The sequence below is a fragment of the Vidua macroura genome, chromosome 1 (assembly GCF_024509145.1).
Source record: "Vidua macroura isolate BioBank_ID:100142 chromosome 1, ASM2450914v1, whole genome shotgun sequence".
Classification (NCBI taxonomy): Eukaryota; Metazoa; Chordata; class Aves; order Passeriformes; family Viduidae; genus Vidua; species Vidua macroura.
The window spans coordinates 115,399,667-115,413,305 of NC_071571.1; the positions used below are offsets into that span (position 1 = coordinate 115,399,667).

General features: G+C 39.4%; 1 protein-coding gene across 1 annotated transcript in view; it reads left to right on the forward strand.

Moving 5' to 3' along the window:
* XKR4 (XK related 4) overlaps window positions 1–13,639 on the forward strand; it is a 211,027-nt gene that overhangs the window by 132,863 nt on the left and 64,525 nt on the right. Inside the window, exon 2 of the mRNA XM_053987489.1 lies at window positions 3,431–3,630. Within this exon, the coding sequence (XP_053843464.1) occupies window positions 3,431–3,630 (200 nt within the window). The remainder of the gene's footprint in view (window positions 1–3,430; window positions 3,631–13,639) is intronic.

Genomic DNA, 13,639 nt, shown 5'->3' on the forward strand with positions numbered 1-13,639 from the left:
TTTCATCTCTTTTTATATCAATTAAATGCTCTTTGGGAACATGGATAGGCAGTTTTGTATATTTGTAAAACACCAGCAGAAGACTGTAGTTGACTGAATGCGATCATAACCAAAATAATAACATTCACATCTGCTCTTTCATCAATTTACCTAAGACACTTTGCAATGCAGAACTCTATACTACTTTTTCTGTATCTTTCTGGAGTAACTGTATATAAGAATCACTACCTGGACTCACATAAAAATATGAATTTCTACCAAAACAATACCAGAACACCAAAATATAAAAACCCTTTACATCAGGAACTACCTCTGACTGTGTCTGTATGGCAGTTGCTGACAATAGGCTTCCAGTGAGGGTGTTTGAAGTGGAATTACATAATGCATATATATATAAAATGGAATGTGTCATTGCTGCAGTGTTAAGCTATATTTGGAAGCCACTACAACAAAGCACTTTCTCCCATTTTTTTCTTCTATATTTCACTATCAGAAAAAATTGTCTTTGATATATGAATCATTTTATGAGACCTTTTTATTTTAATAACTGCTAATTTGCACACCTAACATCAATTGCTGGTGGAATTAATTGTGGATGCAAATCAGAATGTTTAGCTGTCTAATCACCTGATTGTGCCTATAAATCAGTGACAGTAATTATGCGTGTAAATGTTCATTTCAACCTGCAATTAATTTGGCCAAAATTGAAAGGACAGAAAAAAAATACCACCCTAGGCTGAAATTTGGTCCCCAGTGTGTAAAACCAGAAAGTATCTTCCTCCTCTACATCTTGTGTTTAAATTGCAGAGAGCTAAGTAGACAAAGAGCAATGATTCCCCAGTCCCCAATAAGTCACTGCCAGTGTTTCACAATAAAGTGCAGTGGGAGAGGAAATATTTCCATATGGGTTCATTAATCACAACATATTTGCCATGCACAACCACTCTGCAGAGCAGGTAAAGAACCCTAGGGGTCCTCACCTGCCACAGTATGTCATTTTTGTAATAGGAAAAGTATGTTTTGTACAAATGCTGTAGAACTGAAGTTGTAGATGGCTCCACTGGCAGAGCTAGAGCCTCCTGATACAACTTTCAGCAGCCACAGCTCCTTTAGGAATTTATAGCAAGGCTTAGTGATGTCTTAAAAGAATGATGCTGAAGACGCTGTCTGCTCCCACTATGTGCAATATTCCAAGGTGTGCCCCTTGGGAGCACATATTAGGCAGGACAAACAAACCCCACCCAAACAATAAAATGCAGAAGGAAATACAAGCCTTACCTGTCCCTGTTATGCTGCAGGACTTTAATGAGAGGTCCAGGAACAATTAAATGGATCGTGACTGAGAACCCGTGGGTCCAATGGACCCCATTAACAGAACTGTGCAGCAAAAGATGCCTTTCCAGCTCAGTGGCTTTCACATCTGGGCAGCAGGCCATTCCACTTTACCTAACCCCAAAGACACCAGAGAGCCCCAGTCATCCCATCACACTCTGACCCATCTAGACCTGCTTAGTGTTTTCCATGAGAGTTACAGTTGGTGTCTTGTTTACTGTACCTCTGTGGTCTCAGTCTCTGAGCAGTTCATTGCTTCTTCACTCCCACACAGGACTTTGATAAAATTCAAAGCCACCTGGTGTGATGTTAATTTAAATGTGAGTTTAATGTGTTTTCCTTTTATATTGCTGTGATGTGCATTGTCAAGAGAAATGCTGCAGGCTCAGATCTGTCCTCTCAGCTGTTTCTCTGTGCTACTCCCTGGTTTTGTCTGGTGAATATTCCTGAATAAAAACTGCTGCTCTGCAGTAGAGTGTGCATTGGGTACAAGGATGCATTGGGTCATTCTTCAAGGGGGCAACCAAGTCTTGGGCTCTTTGCCGGTCCGAAGCCAAAAGTCTAGCCAAAAGTCTCCTCATCAGCATAAGACACCTCTAGAGTTACAGCTGAGCAGAGATTAAAGGTTGCATGCAAGCTTTGTAAAAAGAGATTTTGCAATTCACCATGCTCCACTAGTTATGAAAAGGGTTTTAAGAAAGGAACTTGTGGAAAGAAGAAATACAGAAATACTTTATCTTAACTAATTAAAACAATTCATATTGAAAGTGGTTAAAATTTACTAAACTTTTTCTAATTATAAAATAGGATCTCACTTAAAAAAATTGCTGTGAAAACATATTAAAAATATAATGAGAAAAAAATGTCAGGAGCAGAATATGAAAGATACCTCAAGAAAAAGAGAAACAAAGATCCACATCAGTTAGTAGCCCCCCAGGCTACTACTGTAGGACACAAGGCACCCTGATGCAAGGCAATACCTTAATCTTGAAAATTTTTCATTAAGTGAGACTGGGAATTTTTTTCAGCCAGCCTTAATTAGTTTGGAACTAAAATTGTAGTAACAAAGTGGGAGCTTTTCTGACACAGAATATCTGAGATCAGATCAGAACAGAGCTGATCAAAGGCCACCCAGAGTAATCACTGTGCTGTGACCCAGGTGTGCCATGGGAGGCTGCTGCACACTCTGCAAGGGTCACCACAGGCATCACAGCATCTGGGTACTAGCCTTCAGAAGACCTCCCTTGCTTCCTAAAACCACTCATTACTCCTGCACCCACCAAAATCTACTTAATGAGCTGGTTGCCAGGTCTTTTCCTGCCGGTCACACAGGCCACGAGAGCTGATGGGCTTTGCCTATTGCCCCTTTATCTGCTGGTTTCTACGGGGAGCAGCAGCAGCCTGCTGGGTTCCTGGCTCCTGCTGCTGCTTACTGCTACTGCTGCATGGGAGCTACCGTAGTGAGTCACTTCTGATCTCCAAGGGAACCCACAGCCAGATCTCCACGCCTTCTAAAATAGAAACTCACACCTACATCTTCTCTCCGACTAAAATAATCAAACTATGAGAAAAAAAACATTATACATTTGGCAGTATCTGAAATATTCAATGCATTAGATGGGTGGAAAAGCAGGACAGTAAGCTTAGCCATAGCAGAGCTACAGGCTAAGACCACCTCAGAGTTGCAGCGCAGGTGGTCCTCCAAGTCCTAATACATCGATGCAGAAGAAGATTAGTTCATTGCAGGTTCTCATTAAAGAGTCAGTTTTGTTCCTCTCATTATTTGCAAAACCTCTGAGGAAAGCCGTACAATCAAGATATCACCCACATATTCAAATTAGAAAACTGGGTCCTTGAAAGAAATACTATTTAACAAAAAAGACAATGCTAAGCTTTTTTAATGACCATATTAAGGCTAGTCTTGTCTTCAGTTTAGTTTACTCTTATCACATCAACTATTATAAATTGAAATACAACAATCTTTTAAAATAAATGTTCATTATTTTGAAGTACATTGAACAAATTATTATTTGCAAGCAGAAGCATAACCTGTAAAATATCATTCTGTGCTTCTGTAACCACTCTCTTTCATTTCCAGGTATTTTCACACGATGTACTTGGGTATCCGGAGCCGACAGAGTGGAGAGAATGACAGGTGGCGGTTTTATTGGAAAATGGTGTATGAGTATGCAGATGTGAGTATGCTGCATTTGCTAGCCACCTTTCTGGAAAGTGCACCACAGCTGGTCCTGCAACTCTGTATTGTTGTACAGACTCGTACACTCCAGGCTCTCCAAGGTAGGGGTTCATTTAATCTATCTATTTTTTATAATTTTTGGAAGATGTAATTTCTACACATACATATTTATCCTTCGTTCAGACTGCTGTGTGCCTTGTAGTCCTGGCATAAGAGCAGATCTTGCCTGCTAGCTGCTATTTAGCTGTTAACAATAACTCTGTCAAGAAAGCCTGTGCTATTAGAGGTTTTTTTAGCCTTTCTTAATGGCTCTGGGTTGTGGGTAGGATTTAAAATGTTTTGCTTTCTGCATGTCCTTGTAATAGAAGAGCTCTCCTGATTATCCACTGGGCCAATGTGAAAATTGCATCAATCAAACTATTACTCTTCTCCCTATGTTTTTTTTCTGTGAATGTTCAAAACCCTGCAAACTGCAGTAATGAGGTTCATATGGCATTATGCAAAACAGGAGACGGCACAGGAGATAACAGCAATTCTGTGAAGAAAATGCCAATGTTTGTGCCCATCAGTTCTCGGCCGTGGTTACCTGAGATAATACAAATCATCTCTCAAGCACTACTCATTCCTTCACACGCTGGGTTTCCTTCTAAAGTTGATGCTTTCAGCAAGTGTGGTTACTTCTTTAAAACAGTAAATGCATGCATATGTCCTGCTATATGGCTTTGTCAGTCGGTGATACAGATATTAGAATATCTCATTCACTATTGCTTTTTCCATGCTGCTTTTGGCTACCTGACAGCTGTCCTTTTGTATTGTGCCATTGTTTTGCCTTATGGCTGTGCCTGGACAGAATTTTTTAGCAAGGGAATGAAGTGAATGAGAACTTGGAATCCAGAAGGGGACAAAAATGCCATGAGGCAGTGAGAAGTGAAGGGAGGAGGGGAGAATCAGAGGGACAGAGGGAGGAAGAAAATGCAGAATTTTGTCATTTGCTTTTAAGGAACAGCTCATGTGTTTACCACTGCAGAAGAAGAAAATGTGACAGCACCTTGCTCCAAGAAAATGTTGGGTCTGGTTAGCTTATTATGGGTGACATGCAGTGAGTCTAATTGGATAAAAAAGGACTGGGCATAAAGTGGGTAACTGTGTGAAGATCTTGATCCTGGGCAGTTTCCTGTGGAAAAATCAGAGGCTTTACTTTTACAGAGCTCTGAACTGTCGTGTAATAAAGAGCTGTACTTCTTCCTGTATTTTTGTTTCATTAGATCTGAAACTCTGCCACCTTAATGGGAAAAGAAAACCAAAGTTTCTACTTTAATTATTTGGTGCTCTGTACAAGGAAGTTTATCTGGGCACTTCCTACTGCTATTTCTCAAAATTATGAGGCCCTACACCAACAAATTCAAACTATTATCATTGTGATAATAGTAACTTCAAGATTTGTCTCCCCAGAAAAAACGAGTCCAGAGAAAGACTTAGGAGAAGAACACAGATAGAATACTGTATGGTCAGCTGTAATCCAACTATCTTCATAAAATATTAATACAGAATGCCTCTCGTCCTCATTTTCTTGCAATAACAGATCTGTCTCTGAGAAATGAGCCTGGTGAGTAGACACTAAGCCTGTGATACACTCTGCAAGTGCTTGTTACTTAGAGAAGACCAATTTAAAAGGCAAAAATCATTCCTGCACCCTCCAATCAGCTCTGTGAAACCTATATATCAGAAACCAGAAAGTAATAAAACTATAATTATGGATTTCAGCTGAGAAGGTTGAAGGTATTTACTTATGCTCTCTTCCCCCATTTTTTTCCAACTTCCACAGAGAAAAGGATCCATTTAAAAAACCTAACAAAACTAAACAAGGTGCTAAAATTTTCTTAAACAGTAGTACCATTATGCTCTCATGATAAAAGCTAAAATGTTTTAGCATCTTTACAGCTGTGAAAATCCCTTCTCTGTTTTCTCTCCTTTCTTAAAGAAATGATAAGGCTAATGCATTATACCGTAGGATGGTGGATTAGCTGTGAGGCTGCATAAGAAGAGCATCATTTTTCTCAGTGGTATCATGCTACAAATGGGTGTTTTAAAAGGCCCAGCCATAAGGTATTTGTTTCAGCTAGCTGTCCACTCACTGAGCCTGTTAGAGAGATTTCCAACATGGATCAATAGACATGGTGTTTGATTGATTTTCTTTGTTTAGGGAAAGCTACTGGGTTTTTTTTTTTATTGTTGTTCTGTTAGTTCTCTGTGCCACAGGACAAAGTTATTATGAGACTTGTTAAGTGACATCGCTGGTCCATGTTCTTAAAAGTTTATGACTTTGACAAACCACAAATTTGGCGTGGGAAACAAATGGCCTGTAACCAGGGTATTTCTAATATTAATCCATTAATTACTGCAAGAAAAACTTTTAAGTATTTTTATTTATGAAATTCTATATTTTCAATTCCAAATGCAACAAAATAGCATTATTCCCAACAGGAAAATGCTATCAGTGTTACTGAAGATTACAAGTTTTATAATGGGTATTGGCTTGGTTCACACTATTTCTTATTTCAGTAACTAAGCCATGCTAATCAAGGTAAGAAATATGTGCAGACCTGTACATGGATCTTGATGGGAATCATGAAATATTGTGCAATAGCTGCAAAACCTTCCTTCTCAATCTCCCATGCACTGCAATAAGGACCACTTCAAAAGCCCTGAGGATACACCGCAGGGATCCTTTAGCACTTGCCTGGGCTCCCCAAGCATGAATTTTAAAACTTCAGTGTAAGCTTCTAGAAAGGATTGTGTACCCCTGTATCATGACCCTGCAGCAGAGCAAGGCTTGTGTGGGAAGCCTTATGGAGTGTCATCTCCAGACCTGTCATCAACAGACCTTATGAAGTGTCATCTCTCTTCTGCATCCTCATCCAGAGATATCCGAGTAATAGTAAAACAATAGCTAAATTATCATCTAAAAACCTGATTCTTCTTTAAGATTCCATCAAAACTGGCACATTTATAGGCAGTGTTCATTCTTATTCTGCCTACAACCAGCAGCCAAGGTCTCACCTGAGTGGAAGGAGTGAAATTGCTTGTGTGGGAAGCTGATGATTTCTAGGTGCAAATTTCTCAAGAAGACAAACAACTTCAGTTTGACAGTGGACTAAACTGGAGCTGTGCTAATACCCCTATTACCTCCACCACTGCGGTGATTCCTTTGAGCTTGAAGAAATATCTTCTCTCTAGAAAGCTGACTGATGCGCCTTGAAATAGGTAATTCCTTCTTCTTTTCCTCACAGGAGTCTGTTCCTCCTGCCTTTGCTCTGAGCACAGCCAAGCTTCCTGGGATGGGGGATATAAACAATGGATAATGCCAGCCCTGGGGCGGCAAGGGAGGACAGGGCATCAGGGTAGGTAAGGAAGGTCAAGGCTGTCCCTTTTTGTGGCACCTCATCTTGGAGTCCTGCCCACAGACTAGCAGCCATCCCTTGGCACTCTGTTACTTACTTCAGTTTTCCCACTATGCCATTTGATTTTAGAAAGGTTTCTTATCTTAAAATGAGTAAACTCCCAGCAAGCAAAACATCCTGCTGACCGTCTGATTGGAAACAGACTCCCATCAGTTATCATACAGATACTACTTTCCTATTCAAGGTATGGTGTTCTAACCACACCTAGAAGAGCAGATAGACAAGATTACTCCCTGGATTTACCACAGATTTCATTATTTATACTGTATTAATTAACACATTCCTTAAATTATAGATTAGCTTCTCATTCCTGTTTACTGCATTGACAATTTTTTCTTCATCAGCCCTGTGAGGTTTGTTCTAGCTTCTCCATACAGTGCTATTAATCAAAGTCTCTATCAAAGTTTAATCAAAGTCTAATCAAAGTTTATGTCATATAAAGCTACATTTCTTAATGGGGACTGACAGTAGTGCCAGAAGCAAAATGAAAAGTTCAGACCAGTTTATAAATTCATCACGTTTCATTGAAGTCACCACACACCACAGAGCTACTGGATTCTGCTGAAAATGCATTTCCAGGAAATCTCCCTGGCCAAACATTTTCCCATTTTCTACCAACTCTTATGGAATCCCTACACTGTTCATATACTGACACTGCAGCCAAACAAATGTTTACAGTGCCACCAAGCACCATTCTCCAGTCCTTCTACTCCAAACAAATTGCTGCTGCTGCCTGAGATGAAGAAGAAGCTCAGAGACTTGATAGCAGTTTATGACATGGCTGATAGGACCTAACTTTATCTGGCAGAAGCAAATTATGTTTTTCACTAGTTATTTTAAAAAAATCCTCTGGCAAAGCTCAATGTTGTGCATCAGGAATTCAGACTTTTCATATCAGCATAGTAAACTGAAAATCATTTAGGTCTACAACTTTTTTGTGAACAACATTATGCTTTTGCAGAGCTTTCTTTTTTGTTACCTTCACAGCAGTTTTGGATTGCTCTGTAAAATGCTGCCTACATTTGCAGTGCCCTATAAATAAATAAATAAATAAATAAATAAAATACATAATTCTGATGCAATATTTTATACAATTCAATGTATATTTGTATGGAAATCAGGTGCAGCACTTGAGTTCTGGGCAAGTTGCCATTACTTTTCTCTGTGTTGTGAAGGTTCTGCACCACTGCAGTCCAGCACCCAAACTTTCCACAGAAAAACTAAAACAGAGCAACCTATAGTTACAAATTGTGCTTGATACTTGGCAAAACAGATTTCCAGTGAAAAGGATCAACAACTATGATATATTATGGAGTAAATGTGTTTTCTGGAAATGACTCTTAAACTGATCCGCAGGTCTTTTTGCAAATTTTAAAAATGTTATCTTGTGCTCATTAGGATAGAGGCATCATATTAGCATACCCTTGTTACTGATAGCCCAGGAGAGGACTTCCTGAAGGCGATCATGTCATATAATCCATTTTATAACCTGATTACAATCTAAAAACTAGTTATACCCTTAGTATCTAATATACCAGTTGAAAGTTTAATTCTCTGATTGATATAGACCTGCCGATGCCTGTCCTGACTTTTTAATTTTATCAGCAGTCTGCGCCTATTAATTCTAGTGCCATCCCTGTTTTTATACTTGTTCCCTAAGGAAATGGGGTTCGTACAATTATATAGCCAATTCTGTCCTTCAGTCCTGCTTTTAAGAACTTCTGATACATTGCAGTATTTCAATAAGTATGAGAGAACAACCAACATCTCAAAGATAATTATGTTTTCTTAAATGTTGTAAAAAAAAAGCAGTCAATGCAAATAAAAAATAAATAAAAATAATTATAATTTTTAGGAAATATTTTAAAAAATAGAGAGCCTCCACTACAGGGAAAAGCAGTCAGACTTCAGCCAATATTTTTTATTGCCTTCCAGCCACCAGTCATCCCAAAAATGCATCCTTCCAGAGAAGGAATTGCACTGCTTTCCCCTGTCCAGTGGGACTGTTGTGAGTGACAAATGGGATTGGGGAATCAGAGATACTTTGATGGAAAAGTGGAATCATTCCTCCTGCTGTGCATTCTTTTGTCTCATGAGAGGTTCTGAAATTTCTTCATAGACTTTTTCTTCCTCAGTCCCAGTCTGAATTAATCTTTGGTGTATACAGATGACCAAGGCTGCACAGAAAACTCCACATGACATTTATCCAGAGCTCCCATATTTCTCATGGCAATATCTCACTAGGTATGATCTAGGGTTGTAATACCCTGTTCACTCAGGTATTGGACTAGTTAATTCTAGTTATTTCATGATTCTTTAAAACACACAGGCTCTTCTAGTGTCATGTCACTCTGATGAGGCTTCAATTACATTAAAAAATGTATTAGCAACTAAATGCATGTAATGAAATTTCATCTCTTTTCTACTTTTCCAGCCTGCAAAGGTGCTCCTGATTTTTTCATGTATCACTCTCCTTTCCTACATTGACAATATCTCCCAAACACTTACTAGTACATTATGTTTTAAACAAAGGTCATTAAGAGAAATGTTCAGACAAGATTGGTTCCAAGTGTAATCAGTATTGAAAAAGTAAGAGTAACTCTACTCCACCTCGAGGGTTCTTTTTTAGCATTTCAACATAATTTGCAATATCTTTCTTTAATTAGTTCCTTTACCTGCCTTATTTTCTCCTCCACTATTCCCTAACCTCTCAAGTATCACCAACACTTTCCCATTAGCATTGCAGTCACCATTCTGCCATTTGATAGATTAGATTTGCTACATTTTACTTGTTGAGAAAGTTGTTATAAAAGAAAGATATTGAGCTATTCTAGACTCTAGCTCTCTCATGATTTACTTCATTTTTAATGTATCCATTCTTTTTCATACACTTCCATGTTTAGAGGCCAGGTTGGACAGGGCTGTGAGGAGTCCGATGTTCCTGAAACATGGCCCTGCCCATGGCAGAGATTTGGAACTAGATGACCTCTAAGGTACCTTCCAACCCAAGCCATCCTATGGCTCTTGATTTAGCTTTGTTTTCAGTTACTTACTGCGTTAAAAGCCGCTCTAAAGCTTTGTGTTGTATTGAAGCCTGCATTGTAGCCCTGCTTCAGCCAGGTACTTGTGAAATGCCTCCTTTTCAGTCATGTGGAACCACTTCTGAGTGGGGATAGTTAAGATGCTCCTCACCAACAGCAGGATTTCATACATTGGCTCATTTTGAATCCTGAGACAGACAGGTTTTGGTTGCATTGGCTGAAAACAAGGAACTTCCAGTTTTGCTTCCATCTACAGTAGTATGAATTTCCTTTCTGTTATTTTCTATCAGCTGGCTCTGTCTTTGAGCTCTTATTTCAAGAGCCCTTATGGAAAATTGTCTTATAAAGCGCAACCTTTATTGCTCATCATTCTTTTTTTCATTTCCATCAAAGAACCATTTCTGAGGTAGGCTTTGAGGCTTTTTTTTTTCAGAAAGTTTTTGTGTTTCAGAGTTCAAAAGCTCCAGAAATCCTTCTGTGCTTTGCCTCAAAGAAAATCCGTCTCCCCCACAGAGAAGTGGGGAACAGAACAATTAACTTCTGCTGCCTTCACTCATTTCTCTAAAATTCTGTTAGACTTACTAACAGATCTATTTTTGTTTATCCCTCCATTGTATATAAATTAAACCAACATTTATGTGATTCAATGCTACTTTGCTACAATTAGATGTCCTGTAACAACCGCTATACTTTCCATAACTAAGTTTAGAAAGAATCCTCTCTGCTTTCTCTCAGAAAAGCTGTCAGTTGTCACACTCTGGAATATCTGGGCTGCCTTCAGCAACACTTGTTCTCCAACCTATATCTGACAAATCAGAGGCTGCCATAACGAGACAATTCTATGCAGAATTTCTCCCTGTAATAATGGTTTGAACAGCTCAATCCATATCCAAATTTAACTCTGGAATTCTACACCAGACTCTAACAACTACCCACAATCTTTCCCCAAAGTGATTTTGTATGCAAACAGAATCTGTTTTATCAGGGAACCCTTTCTGAAACATCCTGCTGTCATTCCATTCACACACACTGCTTTTGCCATTATTTCCATCTTTTCTGAATACCAGCTCTCTTTCAGCACCCATGTCGAGGGAATGCTGATGAGGCCATGGGTATTTCTGTAACCCTATAGTTCTTTTTGTAACCCTATAATGCTTTATGTCCTGTGTTTATTTCCTGTGTTTCCTGATGTGTTCCTGTCCATTCATCTATCTAAAAGTATGATGCATCAATACAACTTGTAAAAGCAAGAGGCAATGTACACAGGCATTGTCTTCTTAATAAACCCATTTTACAGGACCTCAACCTCTGAAAGTCAATCAGAGATGGCTAGTGAACATTTTTATTTTTTCTGTTTAACTGCAGTAAAATAACTCTAATTCCTCTAGCAGCCTTAGTAATGAGGGGAAATGCATCAAATATTTTTTTCATAAATAATATGTCCCAGTGACTCTGGTTTTTACTGAGTTTATGCTGATATATTTATCCTTGTTTATTATGTATTAACTGGTCATTAAAAAGACCAGAGGTCTCACATATAAATGTGAGTTTGCATTATGATGCAAAAAAAATATCATTTTTGAAGCTTGGCCACTCATTGAACTTTTTTTTTCCACTCATTACATCATAGGAAAATGAATAAACTATTGAGGTCATTCCGAGTGAATAGCAATAACACTTCATAACATACCAGCATAACATCTTCCTATGTAATTTTAATAGGAAAAAAGTCATTAAAAACAGTATTAAGAAGATTTAGTACACATTTTACTGCTACACTTTTTGTCCTCATTCTTCTCACATTAGCTATCCTAGCTACATTTGCAGATAGAGGTGTCTCTAGCTAAGCTTCAAAAACCTGTTGAAAGGTCTCGATAAATCAGATGGTTACCAAAGATAGTAGGTAGGTGCCTCCTTCACTAAATTTTGAAAAATCATGACATATATTTGGATATTCAAACACAACTTTAGGTACATATTTTGTCATACCTTAGAGGTATTATGCCAGTCTGAAAGAAAAGAATTTTACGTGGTTTTATAAACTTATGTTTGCATAGGAATATAATTTAAAGAATGAGTTCTCAAGGCTTTTTGATGCAATGTGTTCAAGTACCAAGCTGATAATCTCACCTCTGGGTGATATTTCCAGCTCACACCGATTGAGTGTCTTGTTATAGAATGAAAGAATAAATAGGTCAAAGGGTCCTCAGTCAATCATCTGGTCCAAACCCTTCTGGAAGCACAGCCATATTCAAAAATCAATCAGGTTCCTCAGGGACATTCTGTATGAGTTTTGTGCATTTCTGTGGTTGCTGAGCCCACAGCCTCTCTGAGTGAATCGTACCAGTGCTCACCACCCTGGCAAAAATCTCTTTTCTTACAGTAAATCAGATTTTCCCTTGCTGCGATTTTGACTCATTATGTGCCTCTAAGTTTAAGTGTTTTGTATAATTCTCCTTTTAGGCAGGAGAAAATGGCAATTAGATTTCTCCTCTTGGTTCACTCCTCTCTACCAGTCCTCCCTCAGGCTACACAAACCCAGCTCAGGCACCATAGCCCCTAACATTGTGGCTATGAGTGAACAAGAGAAGGCTTACAGATGTTATATACCTGGACTTCTGCAAAGCCTTTGACATGATTCCCCACAACATCCCTCTCTCTAAATTGAAAAAATATAGAGTTGATGAGTAGACTGCTAGATGGACAAGGGAGTGGTTGGATGATCACATTGAGAGGGAAGTGGTCAGTGTCTCAGAATCCTGATGGACATCAGTGGCGAGTGGTGCTCCTCAGGGGTCCATATTAGAGCCAGTGTTATTTAATATCTTCACTGACGAAGGGATTGAGTGCACCCTCAGCAAATTTGCAGATGACACCAAGCTGAGTGGTGCAGCTGACACTCCTGAAGGGCAGGATGTCATCCTGAGGGACCTGGACAAGCTTGTAAAGTGGGACCATGAGAAGCTCATGAGGTTAAATAAGACCAGGTGCTGGTGCTGCACCTGGGTCAGGTGGGGTGATACTGGGGTGTTGATATCCCCAGTATCAATGTGGGCTAGGGGATGAACAGATCCAGAGCAACCCTGATAAGAAGGACTTGGGGGTGCTGGTGGGTGTGAGGCTGGACATGATCTGGCTATGTGCACTCACTGCCCAGAAAATCAACCATGTCCCATGCTGGGTCAAAAGTAGCATGGCCAGCAGGATAAGGGAGAGAATTCTGCCCCTCTGCTCTGCTCTGGTGAGATCCCACCTGGAGTGCTGCATCAGCTCTGGGGTCCACATCACAGGAAGGACATGGACCTGTTGGAGTGAGTCCAAAGGAGGCCATCAAGTTGATCAGAGAGATGGAAAACAACTCCTACAAGGAAAGTATAAGAGAATTAGGATTGTTCAGCATGGAAATAGGGTGACCTAGTTGTGGCCTTTCAGTACCCAAAAGAGGCCTACAAGGCAGATGGAGACAGACCATTTACAAGAGTAAGGACTAACATTCTATGATCCTCTTATTTCAGTGACCCTTCACTGGCCTTGCTCCATTTTGTGAAAGTATTTCCAGTACTGGTGGCCCAAAGTGATATGAATTTGCCTTTGTAAGTCTTTTTGTC